At 43.7% G+C, this 21,551-nt stretch overlaps 11 protein-coding genes across 11 annotated transcripts; 5 read left to right on the top strand and 6 right to left on the bottom strand.

The window, feature by feature from the left end:
• Positions 1-133: 133 nt before the first annotated feature.
• Positions 134-850, top strand: VTP21DRAFT_4807 (uncharacterized protein; the record flags this gene model as incomplete). Its single annotated transcript, XM_069395259.1, has 4 exons — positions 134-278; positions 358-533; positions 605-761; positions 831-850. The coding sequence occupies 4 exons, from the start codon at positions 134-136 to the stop codon at positions 848-850; spliced, it is 498 nt and encodes a 165-aa protein (XP_069248423.1).
• A 175-nt stretch (positions 851-1,025) lies between these two features.
• Positions 1,026-1,583, bottom strand: VTP21DRAFT_4808 (uncharacterized protein; the record flags this gene model as incomplete). The annotated part of the gene is made up of 3 exons (XM_069395260.1): positions 1,026-1,133; positions 1,203-1,316; positions 1,380-1,583. 3 exons carry the CDS (start codon positions 1,581-1,583, stop codon positions 1,026-1,028), a joined length of 426 nt encoding a protein of 141 aa, XP_069248424.1.
• Positions 1,584-2,070: 487 nt separating this feature from the next.
• On the bottom strand, positions 2,071-2,427 carry VTP21DRAFT_4809 (uncharacterized protein; the record flags this gene model as incomplete). Its single annotated transcript, XM_069395261.1, has 1 exon — positions 2,071-2,427. One exon carries the CDS (start codon positions 2,425-2,427, stop codon positions 2,071-2,073), a length of 357 nt encoding a protein of 118 aa, XP_069248425.1.
• Positions 2,428-3,648: 1,221 nt separating this feature from the next.
• VTP21DRAFT_4810 (uncharacterized protein) lies at positions 3,649-4,785 on the top strand (the record flags this gene model as incomplete). The annotated part of the gene is made up of 2 exons (XM_069395263.1): positions 3,649-3,807; positions 3,871-4,785. 2 exons carry the CDS (start codon positions 3,649-3,651, stop codon positions 4,783-4,785), a joined length of 1,074 nt encoding a protein of 357 aa, XP_069248426.1.
• A 293-nt stretch (positions 4,786-5,078) lies between these two features.
• On the top strand, positions 5,079-6,204 carry VTP21DRAFT_4811 (uncharacterized protein; the record flags this gene model as incomplete). The annotated part of the gene is made up of 7 exons (XM_069395264.1): positions 5,079-5,193; positions 5,267-5,425; positions 5,508-5,612; positions 5,685-5,791; positions 5,862-5,871; positions 5,946-6,037; positions 6,112-6,204. The coding sequence occupies 7 exons, from the start codon at positions 5,079-5,081 to the stop codon at positions 6,202-6,204; spliced, it is 681 nt and encodes a 226-aa protein (XP_069248427.1).
• Positions 6,205-6,291: 87 nt separating this feature from the next.
• On the bottom strand, positions 6,292-7,100 carry VTP21DRAFT_4812 (uncharacterized protein; the record flags this gene model as incomplete). The annotated part of the gene is made up of 4 exons (XM_069395265.1): positions 6,292-6,594; positions 6,665-6,735; positions 6,801-6,942; positions 7,008-7,100. 4 exons carry the CDS (start codon positions 7,098-7,100, stop codon positions 6,292-6,294), a joined length of 609 nt encoding a protein of 202 aa, XP_069248428.1.
• Positions 7,101-7,294: 194 nt separating this feature from the next.
• Positions 7,295-11,007, top strand: VTP21DRAFT_4813 (uncharacterized protein; the record flags this gene model as incomplete). The annotated part of the gene is made up of 6 exons (XM_069395266.1): positions 7,295-7,345; positions 7,439-7,735; positions 7,828-9,203; positions 9,270-9,951; positions 10,037-10,351; positions 10,423-11,007. The coding sequence occupies 6 exons, from the start codon at positions 7,295-7,297 to the stop codon at positions 11,005-11,007; spliced, it is 3,306 nt and encodes a 1,101-aa protein (XP_069248429.1).
• A 228-nt stretch (positions 11,008-11,235) lies between these two features.
• Positions 11,236-12,606, bottom strand: VTP21DRAFT_4814 (uncharacterized protein; the record flags this gene model as incomplete). Its single annotated transcript, XM_069395267.1, has 5 exons — positions 11,236-11,634; positions 11,701-12,021; positions 12,092-12,325; positions 12,408-12,437; positions 12,505-12,606. The coding sequence occupies 5 exons, from the start codon at positions 12,604-12,606 to the stop codon at positions 11,236-11,238; spliced, it is 1,086 nt and encodes a 361-aa protein (XP_069248430.1).
• Positions 12,607-14,107: 1,501 nt separating this feature from the next.
• On the top strand, positions 14,108-15,729 carry VTP21DRAFT_4815 (uncharacterized protein; the record flags this gene model as incomplete). Its single annotated transcript, XM_069395268.1, has 7 exons — positions 14,108-14,214; positions 14,295-14,418; positions 14,480-14,599; positions 14,664-14,814; positions 14,880-15,040; positions 15,130-15,202; positions 15,284-15,729. The coding sequence occupies 7 exons, from the start codon at positions 14,108-14,110 to the stop codon at positions 15,727-15,729; spliced, it is 1,182 nt and encodes a 393-aa protein (XP_069248431.1).
• Positions 15,730-16,083: 354 nt separating this feature from the next.
• VTP21DRAFT_4816 (uncharacterized protein) lies at positions 16,084-18,466 on the bottom strand (the record flags this gene model as incomplete). Its single annotated transcript, XM_069395269.1, has 4 exons — positions 16,084-17,199; positions 17,268-17,441; positions 17,516-17,716; positions 17,810-18,466. 4 exons carry the CDS (start codon positions 18,464-18,466, stop codon positions 16,084-16,086), a joined length of 2,148 nt encoding a protein of 715 aa, XP_069248432.1.
• A 931-nt stretch (positions 18,467-19,397) lies between these two features.
• Positions 19,398-21,218, bottom strand: VTP21DRAFT_4817 (uncharacterized protein; the record flags this gene model as incomplete). Its single annotated transcript, XM_069395270.1, has 5 exons — positions 19,398-20,078; positions 20,168-20,317; positions 20,373-20,714; positions 20,794-20,952; positions 21,021-21,218. 5 exons carry the CDS (start codon positions 21,216-21,218, stop codon positions 19,398-19,400), a joined length of 1,530 nt encoding a protein of 509 aa, XP_069248433.1.
• Positions 21,219-21,551: the final 333 nt, after the last annotated feature.

Here is a 21,551-nt window from a genome sequence, read left to right on the forward strand (position 1 = left end):
GCAACAGTGGAAAATATCAGACGCGACCTACTGTAAAGAAAAAGAATAAGCGTCATTCTTATAAGCCACTCTTAAAATTCCATCCTATTTCGGGTTAACGTTGGAAAATACACCAAGGATCATTCACCACATAATGTCAGAGCAAACCCAACAGCAGCCGCAGAAACAAGTCATCCTGAAATCGCAGGAAGGAACCGAGTTTACCATCGATCGCGACATTGCTGAAAAATCGGTTCTGTTGCGAAACATGCTTGAGGACATTGGCGAGTCAGATGCTGGTATTTCTTAACAATCAATCGATAGATAGTTTTTTTTTTCTTCCGCTTATACCCTGAGGCGACGTTTTTTAAATAATAGCCATTCCTCTTCCCAATGTTAGCGCACCCATTCTCGAGAAGGTTATTGAGTACAATACCCACCACCGGCATACGATTCAGCAGGAGGACGAGAGCCGACTGAGATCGGATGACATCGACGAATGGGACAGCAATTTTTGCAATGTGGATCAGGGAACTCTATTTGAGCTCATTCTTGTGCGTATTGCAATGAACCTGTTATTGGATTTTTACCCAGTTTGCGTGCTAACTGATGGCTGTCATGATAGGCAGCAAATTATCTTGACATTAAACCGTTACTCGATTTATGTTGTAAAACGGTTGCAAACATGATCAAAGGAAAGACAGCTGAGGAAATTCGCAAAACTTTCAACATTGTAAACGATTTTACGCCCGAGGAAGAGGAGCAAATTCGAAAGGAAAACGGTGGGTCACAATTCACAAGCATCGGTCGTATTTTCTTTTGGTATTGACCCTTCATTTCTATCTATTTAGAATGGGCCGAGGACCGTTAGCTTATTCCACCTCCTACATCTGATGCCAGACCTTCTCATGCTATACTCTCTTCTATTTCGTTCCATTAGAGCTTCTATTTTTATTTATTTATACAAAGGATTCACTTAGATTAGGGGGTGCTGTTGCATTTTGTACTTTTCTTTTCTTTGGCCAATCTAGAAGAAATATACAGGGTTATTGTGCAGAGAGGCTAAGTTGTTTTTGTTCGTCGGTGTATATTGTGCTGAAGGTTTCGAGTGAGTCGATCAGGATCCCAAGCCTGCTTGTATCGAATCCTTCTTCCTATTCATCGCAACCACAACGTCAGTATACACGATGGAAAGCGAAGATACATGATGCTTAGTAGCTCACCTGACGAATTTTGTTCAAATCTTCTCCGAAAGCAGACGTGATTCTTGACATGTAGTAGTCACGGAATCGTTTCTCCGCTTGGGGCTGATCGAGTAGGGATAGGCTTCCCTTATCCTTGATGGAGCCAATTTATTAGATCATGTGAACATATATGATGTCCTCAAAGTTGTAGCATACCTCTTCTTCGTCTCTCGGTTTACTTTGATGCTCTCGCTCATTTTCTTTCTCTTCTTGCATTTCTACATCTTCACTCGACTCAGGCTCCAATCTGTGAGATGTGGGATTAATATCCTCGGCATCCATGGGAGCCGTATTGCTATTCGCAGCAGAAGAATCGACCTTGTGTTTTAGCTTTTTCTTCTTGTGTATATTAGAAGGCATGGCAGGGTTAATTAGCGTATTAATTCTTAGCCTTCGGTCGGTGTTATTCTTTAGTTGCTGCGGAATGCCAGTCACTTTTATTTTATAAATATCCCGTCGCAAATCCTTTTGCTATGATAGCGGCAAATTGGGCGTGATATTTGAATTTGAACCCGAGGGATAGCTCTGGTAATGGAAAGGCAAATTATATTGTATGGAAAACAAATGAATAAAAGCAATCACTTAGATTAGAGATATCATACGGTAGACCACCATATAGCTGATGATGTATTTAGAACAAACGCCTTGGTTCTTGCCCCCTTGACTCGATGCTACTGCTAGGTTTTCTAAAATACCTTGAAAACTTTCCGAGAAACTAAATTATTCCTGCGTTCCAACTTCCCCCAGCTTTGGATAGGTATGAATAAAGATGACACTCTCAAGCTCGTTAGTCTACTCCATCCAAAGGAATGTCCTGGGCCATTGATCCAACCGGGTTTATATGATGTTATAACTCTCTTAATCGTAACTCGCGCAATGTCCGCTGAATGGTACGCTCTGACACTTTAACATCGTTACCCATGTTGAACTCGCTAGTGATGATGCGCAAAGGTGCATTCCTATTTTGCTTGATTAGCCGCTCCAGCTTGCGGAGATCCCTCTCCTTCATTATGCGAGGACGGCCTGGTCTCTTCGCCGGTGTCTCGGACCCTGTCTTCAACCATCGCTTAATGGTACTTCCAACTGTGCTTTTTGGCACGCCGGTCATTTTGCTGATTTCTCTATGGGTAGTGCCGGACTGAAACAGACCGATTATCTGACCACGTAGTGCATCGGAAAGCTCATGTCTTGTTTGTGGATCCATGCGGAAAAACTGGAGCTCTATTTAGTGAATGAAGTGAATTAAGATGGCTAGAATTGTTTGCACAAGAGTTAATAGCATTGCGGAGTTCAAATTAGCGTGAATGGATGTTTTCTGGAACTTAATTAGCAGTTAACCATCGCTCAAGTATTCATATCGGAGGAACATCATTATACAAAGTTTTTACTATTGTTATTGCAAAAATATTATATATTCAGCTGGCCTTTTTGCAGTAGTGTCACAAGAAAAATCGATGCCGCTACTTCCGCTTCCATCCTTTCCTATTTCTATATTAGTCAATGAAAGAAAAAATGTTGAATAAGGGTGCTATGACCCCGGCTTTGTATTTGTATATTCTAGGCTGCCAAGGCTGAGTTTATACGCTTCAAGGGAATCGGGCAAGTGTTATTGATAGTTCAAGTTCAGCGATGGAAGATCAAGCCATTCTAATGCTTAATAATATATTCTGCTCAGCGCCGAAACCAAGTGGATAAACTAGTGCACTTATCCGCATTAAAATTAGACCCTTATGAGTGTGCTCATAAATAGATCAATAATTATTGCCGAAACTTTATAAAAAAAAAAATAAAAATGGCGTGATTTGCCTCTTGTCATAAACCCATCTAAACCCGAATTGTTAACATGGCCTGATTCGACGGTTCTTGGAAAAGGAAATTCATCAAGATCAATCCGCTCACCATCCTGGCATTAAGCCGATGAGTGCTCTAGATGAAGTGGTGATTCAGCAGCGCATTAACCATTCATTCAATCCCTAATACCTGTTCTTCAAACTTGTAACTCCTTACGCGTTTTCTGCGTTTATTTTTATGTTTTTGCTTAGACGCTTTAATATAGAATACATTGCGCTTGCCCCATTTAGAAGTGGAGAACGCGCTTTCCTATTTATTTTCCATAGAAATGGCGCGTTTTTTCGCGTCCTTGGAATTTTCGTGTTCAGGCGAAAGTGAGCTGATTTGCTTGAACCAGAATGGAAAGAGAAAACGCGAAAACGCGAAAATTTTTCCTCGCGTTCATTGGCCGGCGGTTAAATTACGTGTTGTGCCGTGTTCTGCTTCCAAGTTATAAAAGGAGGCAAAGTTTGGAGGTTTCCCTTTCGTTTATAGAAAACAACGCTAGAAACTTTTCTCCTCTTACACTCTTCTCTCTATATACACATATTCTTCCTAGCTATTACGTTTAAATATCGGATATATAACATTCATAATGCACGCTTCTGCTCTTGTTGCTAACTCTGCTCCCGTGCAAGCGGCTGAAGTCGACGTTCCCAAGAAGATCGAGAACCTCAAGATGCAAGAGGTTGAGGAACCCATCCTCACCACCAACCCCCGTCGCTTTGTGCTCTTCCCTATCAAATACCACGAGGTACTTTATTTACTTCCACATTGCATTCGCGCATTCCATCTTACTAACCCTTTCCTATTCTAGGTTTGGCAAATGTACAAAAAAGCCGAGGCTTCCTTCTGGACCGCAGAAGAGGTCGACCTTAGCAAGGATATTCACGACTGGGAGAACCGTCTCAATGACGACGAGAGACACTTCATTTCTCATGTGCTTGCTTTCTTTGCTGCCTCTGATGGCATCGTAAATGAAAACCTGGTCGAGCGCTTCTCAAATGAGGTTCAGATTCCAGAGGCCCGGTGCTTCTACGGGTTCCAGATTATGATGGAAAATATCCACTCCGAGATGTATAGCCTTCTCATTGATACCTACATTAAAGAGCCTTCTCAGCGCGATTATCTCTTCGATGCCATTGAAACCGTCCCTTGCATCAAGAAGAAGGCAGACTGGGCGATGCGCTGGATCGAGGACAAGGACTCAAGCTTTGCCACTCGTCTTATTGCTTTCGCTGCGGTTGAAGGCATCTTCTTCTCCGGATCATTTGCGTCTATCTTCTGGTTGAAGAAGCGGGGTCTCATGCCTGGCCTCACCTTCTCCAACGAACTCATTTCTCGTGACGAAGGCCTTCACACCGACTTCGCTTGTCTCCTCTTCTCCCTTCTCCACAATCGGCCGTCCGAGCAGGTCATCCGCCAGATCATCGTTGAGGCGGTGTCAATCGAACAAGAGTTCCTTACCGATGCCCTCCCTGTAGCACTTATTGGCATGAACGCCACTCTGATGTGCCGCTACATCGAGTTTGTTGCCGATCGCTTGCTAGTAGCACTGGGCTGCTCTCGTCACTACAACGTTGAGAATCCCTTCGATTTCATGGACATGATCTCGCTAGAGGGCAAAACAAACTTCTTCGAGAAGCGTGTATCAGACTACCAGCGTGCTGGAGTCATGAACAATAACAACCGTGAAGACAAGGGGACGTTCGTTCTAGACGCTGATTTTTAAACCGAGCATTATTTTTGTCATTTATATTGTGTAAATAGTTTTCCATCAAGCCTTGTACTAAATTTTCTTATATTTTTCTCCTTTTGATCAATAAAAATAAAGCAGAATACCATTTGAACTATTTAACTCTGGACCACTAAGTTACTTGGGTGAATCAAATTCACGTCACGTTTGCGTGTTTTACCTATTTTTTTTTTTTTAATAAACGCGCTAAAACACGACTTAATTTTCTTTTAGTGTCCCTCTTTTGCTCTCCTTCCATAGTTGCATAGACATCATAGCTCAATTAAATAATGGCCCTGGATTCTTCATCAAGCATGCCGAAACCCCGCAGTATGCAGGCGGGGCAGCGTAATGTACTTCGCTCAAATGATTCTGCAAGTTTATGGAACTACACCCTCTCGCCGGGTAGATATTTTCCCTCCTGTCCTTGACCTGGATGTGGGCTCATTCATTCAATTGATGTGTCCTTTTTATACAGGATGGACTCGCGAACAATCAGAAACATTGCGAAAAGCGTTGATGAAATTTGGCGTTGGTAACTGGTCCAAGATCGTGGAGAGCGACTGTCTCACGGGAAAAACTCCTGCACAATTAAATTTGCAAACACAGCGACTTCTAGGGCAACAGAGTACAGCTGGTACATGCTCTTGTGCTTGTAGTGTGGCTGGGTGATGACATTGCTAAAGCCCCTTTCTAAATTCCCCCTCTCAATCTTGTAGAATTTGCCGGATTACATATTGACGTGAAGATTATTTTTGAGAAAAATGCAAAGATCCAGGGCCCAGATGTCAAACGGAAGAATGGCTGTATTGTCAATACTGGAGGTATGTTGAGTCAATATTGTTCTTGAATTCAGGCGCCCCACTAACCGATCCTCGGCTTTATTAATGCATTAGCTAAATTATCTCGAGAGGAGCTGAGAAAACGATTACAAGAAAACAAGGAAAAATACGAGATTCCAGAAAGCGAGTGGAAGGCTATAGAACTACCCAAGACAGAAGAGGTGAGCTTTGAGGTGAAAATATTAGCTTCAAGGATGTTACTTAATTTGCTTTTTTACCTTCGAATCATAGCCGAGTTTATGTAATTTTCCCCATATTCCCTATTTCTTGCTATTATTTATTCCATATTGTGTATTGTATTATCCCTATCTATAGTACTTGAACGGAAACGCGAAGAACTCCGAAAACTACAGGAGGAGCTGAAGTCTGTGGAGACTAAAATAATGCGTTTAAGAGAAAGGAGTAGGGTAATGGTCCTAATTGAATGTAACATTCGCTCATGAATCTTGGACTGATGCAGATATGGTATTTTCTGATATAGAGTGCCACCCCAACTACACCATCCTCAGCTGCATCGGTTGATTCGGCCGACGAAGAGCGCAAGAAAAAACCCAGGACAACCAAGCGTAGTTGATTTTTATATTACAAGTTATTTTGGAATGTTTATTACTTGAATATGATTAGTATTGCAATAAAGGACATTTTGGTCAAATAAATAACATCACTTCTTTTTCCTCTTCCCCTTGGACACCTTGGATCCTTCATTACGTACGCTCATGATATCCTTCTGACTGAGTTTTAGAACCCCATCCTTAAACTTTCCCATGGCCATCTTCATTCCTCTATTCTTTCGTGGTGCGCCCGATTTTTCTGATGACTTGTCATTATCTGAATACAGGTGTTTGATTGAACTGTGGTATAATCCAAGATTCTTCGCCTCTTGCAGTTTTTTAGAATGCCTTTCTCTCTGCTTCTCGCGCATCCCCAGCGCTATTTGAATGGGCATTTTGGGACCCTTAGATGGCTAGAAATAAAAGGTAGCAGAGCGTTAAAAATGGGGATTTAGTTGGGATGATACACGGTTTGAGAATTACCTTTGCACCAAGTTCGACCAGCTTCTGCTCTTTATACTTTCTCAGATCCTTTCCTGATAGTTGTTCGGCAGCTATTAAACATATTGATTTAGCCCAAGAAAATCCTATTTATTCCTGCTCACTGATCGATACATACAGTATTCCTCTAACAGGCGTGTCGTTTTTAATAAATCTTGTAGTTCACGATCCTTCTCCTTATTTACCTGTTCCTCCTCCATTTCTTTTTGTGTCTTGGGCTTTGCCGGTGCTGGAGGCTTTAGCTTGGATATTTTTGAAGACTATTATCAAAGCACTTATGAGCATATCCTGATGCGCTTACAAAAGTTTCAAAAAATCAACTTGCCAGGAATGCTCTATAATCTGTTTTGCTCCCACCGCTGGCATTCTTTTTGGCTGTGGGATCATTAAATACGACCACCTCTGGTGCCTTTGACATTATGACTAGGTAATGTAACGAACAACAGTTTAGATCTTCAACTCAAAATTATTCAAATTAAAGCTTTCCGTGACCGCACTCTTTAACTGTTTACATGCTCCGCCACCATTAATTCTTTTTGAGTCACATCGAAAATCGAGCACCTTTTATTCGCAAACATCGTATACTATTATTTACATCAACAGCTCCTTAATATGACAGTTAATATTCCCACCACACCTAAAGTGGCCGATGAGCCTAAGAAGGTAGGAATTGGATCCCGCATCCAACTAGATTTGCAATCTAATTAGATGATTCATTCACCATCCCTCATCAATCATCTTAATCTTGAACTCTAGACACATAAACGTGATGTCCTCTGTGCGCTTGAGGCCAAAGCACAAACCCAATGGGAGCAATCAAAAGTTAATGAGATCGATGCACCCACTATTGAAGAACACCCTGACTCTTCCACTTTGCATGAAATATACCCGAAATTCCACGGGTGCATGGCTTATCCATACATGAATGGGCGTCTTCATCTTGGACACGCTTTCACTGTCTCGAAAATCGAATTCGCAACGGGTTATTATCGTCTGAAGGGAAGACGTGCCCTATTCCCCCAAGGTTTCCATTGTACTGGTATGCCCATTAAGGTACTCCTTCAAATTTTTCGAGATGTTCCTGAGAGAGATAATTAAGCGTTTCGCTACATTCTTTTATTTTGCTTTTGGCTACATCATTATAGGCGTGTGCTGATAAGCTCGCTCGCGAAATTGAGATGTTTGGTCAGAACTTTGAACGGTATCAGGAACCAAATGAATCGGCACAGGAGGAGAGCATCTCTAACGAGGTTGCAAACCTTGATCTTAACAAGAAGGATTCTAAAAAAGATGATGCCAAAAAATCCCAAGCAAATAAGGGCAAAGTTGCTGCTAAGGCCTCTACAGTCAACTACCAATTCCAGATCATGCTGAGCCAGGGAGTCCCCCGCGAAGAAATCCACAAATTTGCTAACCCATACCACTGGCTCAAATTCTTCCCTCCTATGGCGATCTCAGACATGCGCGCAATGGGCTTGCGCGTAGATTGGCGGCGCTCCTTTATCACTACTGACGCCAACCCGTATTATGATTCGTTTGTGAGATGGCAGATGAATAAACTTCATGCCCTGAAAAAGATCAAGTTCGGTGAAAGATATACGATCTACTCCCCACTGGACCAGCAGCCATGTATGGATCATGACCGCCAAACTGGTGAAGCCGTCGGACCACAGGAGTATGTCGGAATCAAGCTCGAAGTTCTTGAATTTGGAGAAAAGAGCCAGCATCTGAAGGAGGCAGTTGGCAACCGTAAGGTATACATGGTGGCGGCCACCCTGAGACCCGAGACAATGTACGGTCAAACAAACTGCTTTGTCGGACCCCAACTCCAGTACGGTCTCTTCCTTATCGACGAGCAAACCGTATTCATCTGCACTCAGCGCGCTGCACGCAACATGGCGTTCCAAGGATTCTCCATTGAGAACCACAAGGTCACCTCGATCGGATCCACCTTGGGCGAGGAATTGGTTGGAACAAAGGTACGCGCTCCACTCTCCCCCTACGAATATGTCTACGTTTTGCCGATGGAGAACGTCTTGGCAACAAAAGGAACTGGGGTTGTCACCTCCGTGCCTTCCGATTCCCCTGACGACTATATTACGATGCAAGATCTTGCAAAGAAAACCGCATATTACAAGATCCAGCCTGAATGGGTTACCCCGTTCAAACCCGTTCCAATTGTCAAAACCCAACTCTATGGCGACCTTACTGCGCCCCATGTTTGCAAGTTGAAGAAGATCAACTCGCAAAAGGACAAAGAGCAGCTTGCAGAGGCAAAGGAGATGGCCTATAAGGAAGGGTTCTACAACGGAACCATGCTCGTGGGCGATTTTGCTGGAGAAGCAGTTCAGGTTGCAAAGCCAAAAATCCGCGAGCTTCTTGTGAAACGTGGTGATGCATTTATCTACAACGAGCCCGAGAGCCTCGTTATGTCGCGAAGTGGAGACGAGTGCGTGGTAGCTCTATTGGACCAGTGGTACTTGGACTACGGAGAGGAGGAATGGAGGGGACAGACGGAGAAGTAATAGCCAATTCTGATGAGGAATATTTCCAATCCATTGACGCATTTTACCCATCCAATTTTTAGATGCCTTGAGAACATTAACACCTATGGTGAGGAGACTCGCCATCAGTTCCAGCAAGTGCTTGCTTGGCTGAATCAGTGGGCATGCGCTCGTTCGTTCGGTCTTGGCACGCGTCTCCCGTGGGACCCGCAGTTCCTTGTTGAATCTCTCTCCGACTCCACTATCTACATGGCATACTATACAGTGGCCCACATCCTGCACGGCGGAAATCTCGACGGCTCCTCCAGCCCCTACAACATTCCACCCGAGGCTATGACTGACGCAGTGTGGGACCATATTTTCATGGGAACTCCTGCACCTGCCGACACACAGATTCCTAAGGAGACCCTGCAAAAACTGCAAAGAGAATTCGACTACTTCTACCCCTTGGACTTGCGTGTGTCTGGCAAGGATTTGATCCCGAACCATCTGACCTTCTGGCTCTACAATCACGTGGCCCTCTTCCCCGAAAGCAAATGGCCTCTCGGGGTCCGTGCGAATGGCCATCTGATGTTGAACGGTGAAAAGATGAGCAAGTCAACCGGCAACTTCATGACCATGAATGACGCCATCGCCAAGTATGGTGCGGACGCAACACGTATCTCGCTTGCCGATGCTGGCGATGGCATTGAGGACGCAAACTTCGAGGAGGTTACAGCCAATGCCGCCATCCTGCGTCTGTTCACCCTTATGGAGTGGTGTGAGGTAAGCATCGTTTTGTTTAGGACGCTCTCCTATTGTTACTCCGCCGCTTGATTCATATACTCACCATTGTATATCCACCCAATAGGACATGGTGAAAAACCAAGATTCCCTTCGCACTGGCCCTGTGGACCAAATTTTCCATGACCGCGTTTTCGCCCACGAAATGAACCGGTGCATTCATCTCGCTGATGAGGCGTACTCTCAGCTGCAGTTCCGTGAAGCTTTGAAGAATGGATTCTACGAGCTGCAGCACGCTCGTGACTGGTATCAGCAGGTGTGCCAGGTCGCCGGTGGCATGCACCGCGATCTCGTCTTGCGATTCATCGAGGTACAGGCTTTGCTGTTGTCACCTATTGCGCCACATTGGGCTGAGCATATCTGGAGCACTGTGCTGAAGAAGGTAAAAGAGAATATTTTTTTCGGACCCCGTTGAACCCCTTGAATAACCCATCATGATTTCTTGCTCTACAGCCTGAAAGCGTCATGCGTGCCCGCTGGCCGGAGGCTCCTAAGCACATCGACGAAGGCCTACTTGAAGCAGCTTCATACATCCGCTCGCTGGTCAAGCAAATCCGTGACCTTGAAGCGAGCAACGATAAGAAGGGAGGAAAGAAATCAAAGGCTCCAAAGGTGGTCTATGATCCCACCGCACCCAAGGCACTCTCCATTTACGTGGCCTCCTCCTTCCCCGAATGGCAAAACGAGGCAATGGAGATTCTCAAGCTGGTATATGTGGATGGAAAGTTTGATGATGCAGCAATGAAGAAGGAGTTCCAGGAGCGAGGCCTGCTCAAAAACAAGAAGGTGATGCCGTTTGCTCAGGAGCAAAAGAAGAAAGTGGAAAAATTTGGAGCCGTTGCATTCAACCGCGCTTTACTCTTCAACGAATTGGAGGTTCTTAACGAGAATGCCGAGTTCATTAAGCGCACCCTGGGCTTCCATACCGCAAGAATCATTATCGCAGACTCGGTGACCGACGAGACCGAGAAGCGTGCGGCGGAGATTGCCGTACCGGGGGAGCCAGGAATTCTGTTTAAGAATGAGGAGCAAAACTAAAATTTCAAAGTCTTTTTTTTTCCTAGACAAAAATAAACCGATATGAAATATATACACTTTTTATTTTTAGTTGGTGTTTTTCATTTTTTTGTAAGCATCGAAGTAGAATAGCAAGAAGAAAAATAAAAAAATGCCTTTATATAAAAAAAAACTAAGTTCACAGGACTATTGGGGAAAAACAGGAAAAAAGCAGCAATAACGATAAAATGTATTAGTGGAACAATAACTCTAGTGTTTTGTTGCATAGCTCCCTTGATACGTGGGATCCTGACTTGCATACTTCACACCTGCATCTTGACCGGGTGGAGGCGGAGGCTGCAACGTGGTGTAATCCATCGGTGCTGCACTTGTAGTGCTCTGTCCGGCTGCTGCTTGCTTCAACTCCGATCTAGGCCCTTGAGGTCGGGGGCGTGCCCAAGTAACACGCAGTACTTTTCCATTGATTTCCAAATTGTTGAAGGACTTTTCGGCAGCCTTCTCCGCAGCGGCGCGGGTTAAAAAGTTGATAAATGCGCACTTGGACTTATGGCTTACTACAACCGATTTTAAGTCGCCAAAAGTCGAAAAGTGCTCCTTCAGATCGGTATCCTTGACGCTCTCGTCTACACCCGTGATGAAGAGTGATGTCTAAAAAGAATTATCGGCAACTTTAGCCATTGATTCCTTTCTCCACATGGAACACAATTTACATACCACCGTCTCGTCATCCGGCTTTTCCAGTGCTTTTTTATCGTCTGTCCTATTTAGCATTCTCTTTGCCACTGGATCGTTATTGCCATAGTATCGATCCTTAAAGTTCTGTTTCTTTAGATCTCCTGCGTCGTCATCTTCGGGCATTGTATGCCTGTAGGGACACTCATTGCCCCGACGACATTCTCCTTTGACATAAAAGGAGCACAAATGCGGCAGATTCCGTTTATAATAAGGTTGCTTACGTGCGATCTTAGAAAGGAGAGCATGGCCTGTTGCATCGCCCTTACTGTAATCCACATAGCTTTCGGTCATAGTTGACAACTAGTATTGAAATTAAATGTTAGATCCAACCCAAGAATTAAGGAGCAGCCGCATCTCAAAGATCACCTACTTTACTCTCCATATTCTGAATGAAATATTCACGGTTTACATCTGATTGAGGAGCATCATTCTCCAAGCCTAGTATTGTGTCACGGACTTGCACTGGAAGACCATACTGCAAATCAAGCAGACAAGTCTGACATACGTTCTTGAGCTTTGCACAAGTTTGGCATATTTCCGTCTTTTTGTAACGCATCCCAGCCCCAGGAAGCCATCGGAAAACTGAAAAAGGACGATTGCAGATCTAAGTGCACAAAAGAATATTTCGATCGCAAAATTAGATAAATGAGATAGATCAAACCAAAGAAGATGTGTGTTATTCTCACCTTGCATTCTCGGCCATAATTTTGTTTTGTCTATGAAAAAAATTGATCATAATTGAGTTTCATTGATCTACTGAACACCATCCATTAAATACGTTACCATTCGCACATAAGGGTTGTCACCCAGACATGTCTCGCACAGGATCGGGAATTCTGCTTCTTCCCATCCTGTTTTATTCAGATCGCCTTTGATTAAACTCATTTTTTTTAATCCCGAGAAGCTGATCTGTACAATAGTTTGGAATAACAACTCAAATATTATGAATCTAAGCCACACATATAGATGATTCGATCGCAACTGGCTAATTATTACAAATATAAAGGATCTCATGCATACACTGTATATCCAACCAAAGTCTCATTAACAAGACATACACTATGCCAACTAAATCAATGAGAGTCCAAGGAATATTGAGAAAAGAATTAAATATAGGGCGTTGGCCCGCTGCACTTATGCCCCCCTCCCCAATCCCTATCCAATTTGGCTAATTGAAGAAAGATACCATACCCTAAACTAAACTTATAACGTTAATTAGCATATGTATCATATGGAAGCATCTATTTATTTCAACATAAACAAATAGAGCGCGTTAACATTAATGTTAACCGATTTTATCGGTTTCCAAATGGAATGAAAAGGAGAATGTGCATAGGTTAAAAGTTAAAATGGTGATATTAAGACAAATTATATTAAGCCCCAACCATTCTGTCTGCACTCCGCATTAAGAAAGAAGATAAATATAAATGTGCTCAATTGAAATCATATATAGTATTATTTGTCGCTCTGACGCTTGCAAAGACATTTCAATGTCTTTGCAATCTTTAAGCTTTGTTACAATTGTGACAAGCTTAAACACAAGTTCCAGTTGTTAGCTCCTTTCTCACTTGCTATCTGGCTCATTAATATTTAGAAATATCACTGTGTAGCTTTTCAGGATCTTTTTTTACTCCCTACACTGACCTTCGTTGGCTATACGTCAAAAGAGCGCCCATGTTTTGACTGAAAACTCTCCATTCGCTGAACCGTTGAATGCATCAAAACTTTTCTCTTCATAGATCTCGCGGCATCTAAGGGAGATTTGTGGCATTGTCAGATTTAAAACTGAAAAGGTTCCATGGGAAATGTTATGAAAATTTACGAATTAATAAATTGCATAATTGGATCTTCGAAATATTAGTTCATATAAACCCAATTTTATGCTACAAGAAACCTTAAAATGATCTGCATTTTATTCTTTAACAAGAGTATATGGATAAACACTCGAGTGCTATCTACTATACACAAGGTGAAAATGTTTGTTAGTGTCGAACATGGCATCTTCTAAACATTTCAAAGTACATCCACGTCAGAGGAAGAATATTGATGCATTTAATACAGAAAATTCTTAGATGAATTGGATTAGAGCAGCATTATGACACCTGCGTAACCTGATACAAGAAGACACCGATCGAAGTTCCTATAATGCTTATATTAAGGGAAACATTGAATTTCGCCCAAAATCTCAAGAAGTATGCAATAGCTAGCCAGCATTTACAACCGAAGCCCCTTCCCCGTTCAAATAAAATCTCATAAAGCCCCTCGCTAGTTGTAGGGATTACTAGATGGAGCAATAGGGAGCCCAATCTGCGTGAGAAGATTTAGGCGGCAAAGACAGGTGAATCCATTATCCACAGCTCGATACCGCGGAATAACCATAGATTTTATGCGAAATGACCATGTTTTTGACAGTTTGCTCGTCCTCAAGACTCTTATGACTTCCAGCCACCGGATGCTTAGTGACCCGAAACACGGTCCAAATCTGAAATTCAGGCGATTGGTATTTTTTCCTTGGGAACTTGGTGACCCATACTCTTGCAGCAGCAGCCAGCCTACTTTCCATGGAGTGATAGGATGCATACAGCGAAGACACCGGTGATTGTTGTTCTTGGGGCAGTGCGCTACTCTCGCACTGAATTCGAAGAATTGACTAAACAATACATAATTCACGTAATGATCCCTCCCAATCCAGCTGATGTGATTAAACACGCGTCTATTGGGCTCGAGATTTACAAGAATTCTCGTCTTTTCCCTTTAGTTCGTTGAGGCTGATACAGGGCTAACAAGAAATCAATTTCTCTCGGATTGTACTACTCGTTACAATGGCATGATAGCTCTTTTTAGGGGCTATATTCCAATAGGGAGTAAGATTTGGACTGTCAGTAATCCGTCCGGAATTTTTGAATAGAGATGCGGCACATTTACTTGTATGATGACTATAGGAATTTAATTTCGATGCCGATTTTGTGAACACATTGCCAGACACGGTACGGATTATTACACTCATGAGTTCTGGTTACAGCCATGTCGATGTGGATGCGTGCACTAAGCGGGGAATATGGGTTTCCAATACTAGAGGAGCTGTTGATGCAGGTGGGTACAAACAAAGCTCCCAAATGACTACCCTTCAACAACTCATGGATAATATGATGTTCTAGCGGTGGCAGACACAACCATATATCTGATGCTCTCTGCTCTCCGTAATTTCCCCAAAGCTGAAAAATTGCTAAGGGAAGGAAGGTGGTCGGACAGCTTCGAAAATCATCAAGATCCCGAAGGACTGCGTCTCGGTGTGTTGGGAATGGGAGCCATCGGGAAGGTGCGATTTAAGCTAGAGGCTTTCCATCCCACCTTTTAAATACTTTGCGGCACACTAACTTTAACTTAATTCTCTCCCAATTGCTTTAGGCAGTGGCACAGAGGGCAAAAGTCTTTGGCATGGAAATCCAATATCACAATAGGCATCGGCTTCCACCAGAAGGTAAACACGGAGAGTTCTTCCTCCACATTCTTAGTCTCTTTTCCCTTAGCATAATGCGCTATTTCTTTCTCCAATTTGTAGAAGAGCAAGGGGCAATCTACGTGTCTCTGGAAACTCTTTTGTCTACCTCCGACATTCTCACCCTACATGTCCCCCTAGCCGATGATACCCATCACCTTCTTTCGACTCCCGAGTTTTCCATGGTTAAACGCGGATGCATCCTTATTAATACGAGCAGAGGCCCCGTGGTCGACGAAGAAGCACTCGTCCATGCCCTGGAGACTGGGCAAGTTCGGGCCGCTGGGCTGGACGTCTTCGAAAATGAGCCATATGTGAACCCTAGACTCCTGGCCCATGAGAATACTACATTGCTGCCTCACGTGGGCACCTATACACAAGGGACATTTCGCAAGATGGAGCTGAAAGCCATTGAAAACTTGTTGAAGTTCCTAGAGGAGGGGAAGCCGTTGACGCCGGTGAATAATCCGCATGTGCAACCGAGCGTTGTCAAAACCGCGGGAGGATGAGCGTGAATAGGAATAATTTGAATAAAGAATAATTTTATATCAGAAATTGGACACGCACACACACATACACACTTAATTCAATGGGATGGTGAGTGAACTTGTATAATTAAGATGTATAATGAAAGTTGAACCTCGATATGAAAGTATCAACTATGGAATGTATAGACTGGAGATCAAGAGAGAAAAAAAGACCAAAAAAAATGTACACCTCGTGACGATCTTCTTCCAGTGATGAATTAGTACAGAAAATGAGCGAACGAAGAAAATAAATCACAAACACAAAAGGGAAATAGCACAGCAAATAAACAGGGTGTATAATAAAAATGGAGAGGGGGGGGGGAATTTATATATCATCTAAGCTTCTTCCCACTCCAAAATACTCTTCCTTCCCTCTTTCTTTCGCATGACCAAACTCCTTGTCCGTGCTGATAGGCAGTCCAGAGTGGATACGTCATTGAACTTCTCGTCCACTGCACTCCTTACGCTCCATCCCACACCCGAGGCAGACCTCAGTCGAACCGGTGATTTTGGACTGCTGGGTGACGAATGGGATTTGTAGACGTTCGCAGCAGCAGTATTAATTCGAAGAGAGTTCGCAGGAGAGGGGAGCGGAGTAGCTGGGTATACGGTGTCATTTCCATGGTTGGATATTGTGGGCATATAGGATAGAGGGCGCATTTGCTGTCGATGTGGATCCGAGATGGAACGCGAGACGTTTGTCTCTCTTCTGCTATGGTGCCCAGGCGGAGGCGTCTCGCCCTCAGCGCTCTTGCTCGCGGTCATGGAGCGCACCTGGCGACGTCGTGCCCAGGTTGAATCCTCGATTGGCATGAGAATCCCTGTTAGAGACAGTGAGCCAGCGCCCTTCTCTGTCCCACTCACACTGGGTTTTAACGGCAATACGGAGCCTTCCGCAATGGTCCTTGACAACACCTGGATCCACAGCCGCTTCTCCTGTGGACATGCTGCGCCAAATTCAAACTGCCTATGTTTGTAGGTTAAGCGCCAGGCTTCGCCTAGCACACCCTCACCCTCCTCCAAATCCTGTAGAGTAAACATTCGCAATGGGAACCAGTGAACGGGTTCGTATTCGGTTGATCTGGCCCGAACAATAATGACATAAGTTGTGAACACAAAGCATCCGTAGTATTTCACCTCCACCTCCTCCAGGTCTTTCTGCTTGCCGTTGACTCCACATAGGTTCACAAAATGCAATGGGCCAGCGATGACTAGGTCGCCTAGACCGCGCACGAATTCCTTGGATAGACGCCAGTCGCACACCAGTCTCTCGCAGAATCTTCGAGTGCGAAGAGAGCGCTCTATGGCTTGCTTTGTTGTGTTGATGCGCTCAATGGTTGTCCGCATCATTTTGTGGGCACGACAGAGTTCGGGGTACGCGGGTGAGTGTGGTAATGTATAGCGCAAAATCTCCTTAAGCAGGAGAGGATAGCGACATATTCTCTGGACAGGCTGGAAAATATTGAAACCCCGTAAGTATTCAGTAGGGTAAATAACCACTTGAAGTGGGAAATTTGTACCATAATCATTAGATCCTTCAACTCCAGCCTCACTCCATCTCCACCCTCTAATATCCTATCATAGCATGCGCGTTCGAAAGTCTCCCACTCAGGCTTCTTACGATACGTGTCCAGCACTCTCAGTGCTTCGTCATGAAATATCAGATATTCTGAATAGATGTTGAATTTATTTGCCTACATTGGTGCACCGTTCAAATAAGTTTTGTGTCTTCTTCTTCTCTTGCCCTCCTCATCGAATAGGTACTTACAGGCTGCATGAAGCAATAGGCGAGTTGCTCGAAAGTTCCGCAATCTACTTCCTCTGAATTTGCGGTGGGTGTGCCGGTGGCGTTTTCCAGCACTTCAAGAAACTCCCGCTGAAAATCCAAAAGTTCCCGCGCGTTGCGTACAAGGACACACTTGTCATCAGCAGGAATCCAGGCTAGCTCATCGATGGGTTCCAAGTAGCCCTGTGGTGGGAAATAGTTGATGGGATTTGTTAATGGCCACCACTCATAGTTCGAAATAGAAGAAAAAAAATCTCAAAATAAGCAGAAAATTACATGGAAGAGTAAATGTAGAGCATCGACATATCGCTTCTCCGTCTCTACCATCTCTCTGAGCGCATGCTCTCCCTTTAAACTCCTTAATTTCTCTGGAGACTTGTTTTGATTAGAAGAGGAGGAACGTGGAGGCGGAGGCGTTGCTGAGTCTTGCTGCTGCTGCTGTTGCTGCCGCTGTTGTTGAAAATAAACAGTAGCAACATCTCTTAGGGACTCATTCACCGCACGGTGTAATTTATCATCATCTAAATCCGAACATGCAGTAGAAATTGAATGAAGGGTTCTAGGGGAGTCGAGTGGTGGCGTGGGCAATTGGTCGGTGGATGTTTCTTCAGCTATTACTGGTAGCGGGGATAGCTGTGGAGATGTATCCACTGCAAATACCGCATCCATAGTCTCCTGCATCCAACCTGAGTTGTCTTCATTTGAAGGGTTAGAATTCGTCTCCACACTATAAATTGTAGCAGGGTTCATGTCGGCGTCTTTTTTCATTGCATTCATTGCTGCAGGGCTATTGAATAAAAATCGGGAGCGGAATGGGGAGTCTGCGAGCGAAAGGATAGAGGTGACACGGCGGCGTAAAGAGGTTGGTTGCAATAAATGACGCCAAGTCTTGGGAGAATGAGCTGCCGCGGGAACAGTGTTGCTACGACCCATTTGAAATCCTAGATAATATTAATGAGGGGAAAGGACCGGAATGCGAATGTGGGCGTGTAAAGAAAAGCAGCAAGAGTTTAAGAAGACGCGCGGCGCCAACAACAGTCTCTCTCTAATAAGTCTAAGCGAATTTTAGGAAAAGAAATAAAAAATAAACAAAAGCGAGGTTTCATAAGTCTTAAGTGGTATTTTTGTTCCTGTCCCTCGGGAAACAAGAAACAAGTGGAAGAGGCTGGATTGAAGGATTTTTCAATTTTTTTTCGCGGGTCTCCCAGGTCCTGTAGCCCAGCAGCCATTCAAATCCTGTGAGCAGTCACAGTATCGATCGAGTGCTTATTAGGAAATTAATATTGTGGAAATCGGGTGGCTATCAGTGAATATATTGCTTATTGATGAGCAATATTGGTTTTTCCATGGCTTCAATTTCCTCTCTCATTAACATTATATTAACCCTCAAATCTAGGAGAGCTTCCATCACGCCTTCCATTAGGTAATCAACTGATAAGCTCAAAGGCAGTCACGACCTGATTTTTTCGCGGCAATAAAAAACCGTATGACTGGTAAAAAGACCTGAGCAAAGAATTGGGATGGCATGCAATTCCTGGTGAATGAGCTGCTCCATGGAAGCTTTGCAAGAATATTTCAAACGTGGATCTCTATCTTGCTCTCACTAATTGCTAACCTTTGATCCCTTGGTTTATTTTCTGCTTGATTTGGAGGGTCCGCTATAGAGAATTAATTCACGAAGTTGTGGTGTTTAAATTGTATTTGTCCCCTTACCCATAGAGAAAAATCGAGTGCCAGTACAATGACGATAATTAAAGTTTCAAAACATGGAATTGGAGTTTTCATTTCATGTTAACACATTAGAAGATTATGAATGCTCTATATATTATAAAACAAGGTTACAGTGCCGATTCTATAATGTAAGCTAAAGTTTTCCAGTGGATAAAGGTTTCAAAATCCCTTCCATCCGCTGCAAGCATTCTTCTCTCCCAATCACCGCCATAGTATCAGCAATGCCTGCACCGACTTTGACCCCCGTTATTACATAGCGCAGAGCCATCATCACTTGACCAACTTTCACGCTTTCTGTTTGTGCAATTTTCCGTATTTCCTCACTCAATTGTTGGCCATTCCATTCTTCATTTTTGGCATTGTATGTGTAGCCTAGCATTTGCCGCGTTATACTTTCTACCAGCTTTATCCCGACTGCATCTCGAATACTCTCGTCGCGAACCTTTGGAGGTGAGAAATAGTACCCACAGAGATCCACTACATCTCTCAGCTTGCGTATCCGTTCTTTGACAGAGTCCAAGACTTGCCCCACGTACTGCTCTCTTATTCCTGAATATCCCGCTTGTTGTACCATTAACATAAGAGCCGTAATCAATTCCCTGCGTTCATCGGCATCATTTGCTTTTCGTAACAAGTGTAGTTTGTTTAACCAATCGAGCTTCTGTGGTGTTACGATTGCGTTCGATCTCGTAATATTGTCGAGGGAAAAGTGTGAGATAAGATCTGGCAGCGTGAAAAATTCATCTTCTACAGGAGGATTCCAGCCCAAAAGAGCGACGTAGTTAATTAGTGCTTCAGGGAAATATCCCCTTCCCTAAACCAAGTTTGAAGTTAGCGAAGAATTAGACTTAGTGAACCGCCAGGGCTTTCATCATTACAAAATCTATATAAGATTTGGCATACCAGAAAATCCTCCACATGCGCATGACCCATTCGTTTTGATAATTTGCCACCTCCTTCATTCATTAAGAGCGGGACATGTGCAAATAGAGGCGATTTCCATCCAAATGCACGATAGAGAAGTAGATGTTTGGGTGTTGAGGGAAGCCACTCCTATGTTGGGAATCTTTAGCGCTTCTACTCCACCAGAACAAGTTGAAAGACTTACTTCTCCGCGAATGACATGCGAAATATTCATTTGGTGATCGTCCACCACGTTGGCTAGATGGTATGTCGGGTATCCGTCACTTTTTATCAAAATGCTATCGTCAATCAACTTGTTGCTAAATTCTACCGTTCCATAGACCAAATCTTGAACACGTGTCACACCGGGCTGCACATTGAGCCGAATTGTGAACGGGTCGTTGCGAGCGAGACGGTCTGCTATATCCGTTGTGGATAGATGGACGCAGTGTTTATCGTACTGATGTGCGATCCCTTTGCGCTCTGCAGTGCTTCGTAGGGACTGAAGGCGCTGAGGAGAACAAAAACAACGATATGCTGCACCATTCTGTAGTTAGGAAAAGATAAAGCCAGAAAAGCTGAACGTTTAAATGAATATTGTCAGCGCAAACGGGAAAATTTATTACCTCGATCAACATGTTTGCATGTGCTTTATATCTCTCTAGCCGTTGTGATTGGATGTAGGGCCCATAGGCACCACCCTTGGACGGCCCTTCATCGTACTCCAACCCAGCCCAATTTAACGTCTTTATTAATCGCTCTATTGCTCCTTCTACATGTCGATTCTACAAAAAGTGTAATCGGATCACTTTCAACATTTAGCAAACCTGTGACCAGAAGCAATAGTATTTACTCGATCTGTATCCTCTATCCGAAGAATGAAAGAGCCATTGTGTTTTCTTGCAAATAAATAATTGAACAGGGCAGTGCGCAAACCACCTAGGTGCAGATCTCCTGTTGGGGATGGAGCAAAGCGGACGCGAACAGGGCTATTCGAAAGGGGAGTAGTAGTGTAGGATCGGCGTGCGATCAATGCAATGGACAACCGCATTCGAATATGGAACGAACAAAGTAAAAAGGTCAAAAAAACAGTCACAACAACAAATACGCGTTTATGTTCTTTGCAGTAGGATGAAAACTCCGCAATCCAGAGAGCAAACGTGAATTAGCAAGTAGCCCGATATTAAAGTGGTAATATATATTTCCCCATAATATAGATGCATGATCGAAGATTGATTGGTAATGTTATGCTGTGATGCTCCGAGTAGTTCAGCCATCAACGAATTCACTAACCTGAGGCCCAACATTGATGATAATAAAGCGCCCATTCACCTATAATCGGCCGCGAATGAGTTTATGACCTCCGTCCACGCCATAGCGTGTC

Source organism: Calcarisporiella thermophila (assembly GCF_041956535.1).
Source record: "Calcarisporiella thermophila strain CBS 279.70 unplaced genomic scaffold VTP21scaffold_20, whole genome shotgun sequence".
In the NCBI taxonomy this organism is placed as follows: Eukaryota; Fungi; Calcarisporiellomycota; class Calcarisporiellomycetes; order Calcarisporiellales; family Calcarisporiellaceae; genus Calcarisporiella; species Calcarisporiella thermophila.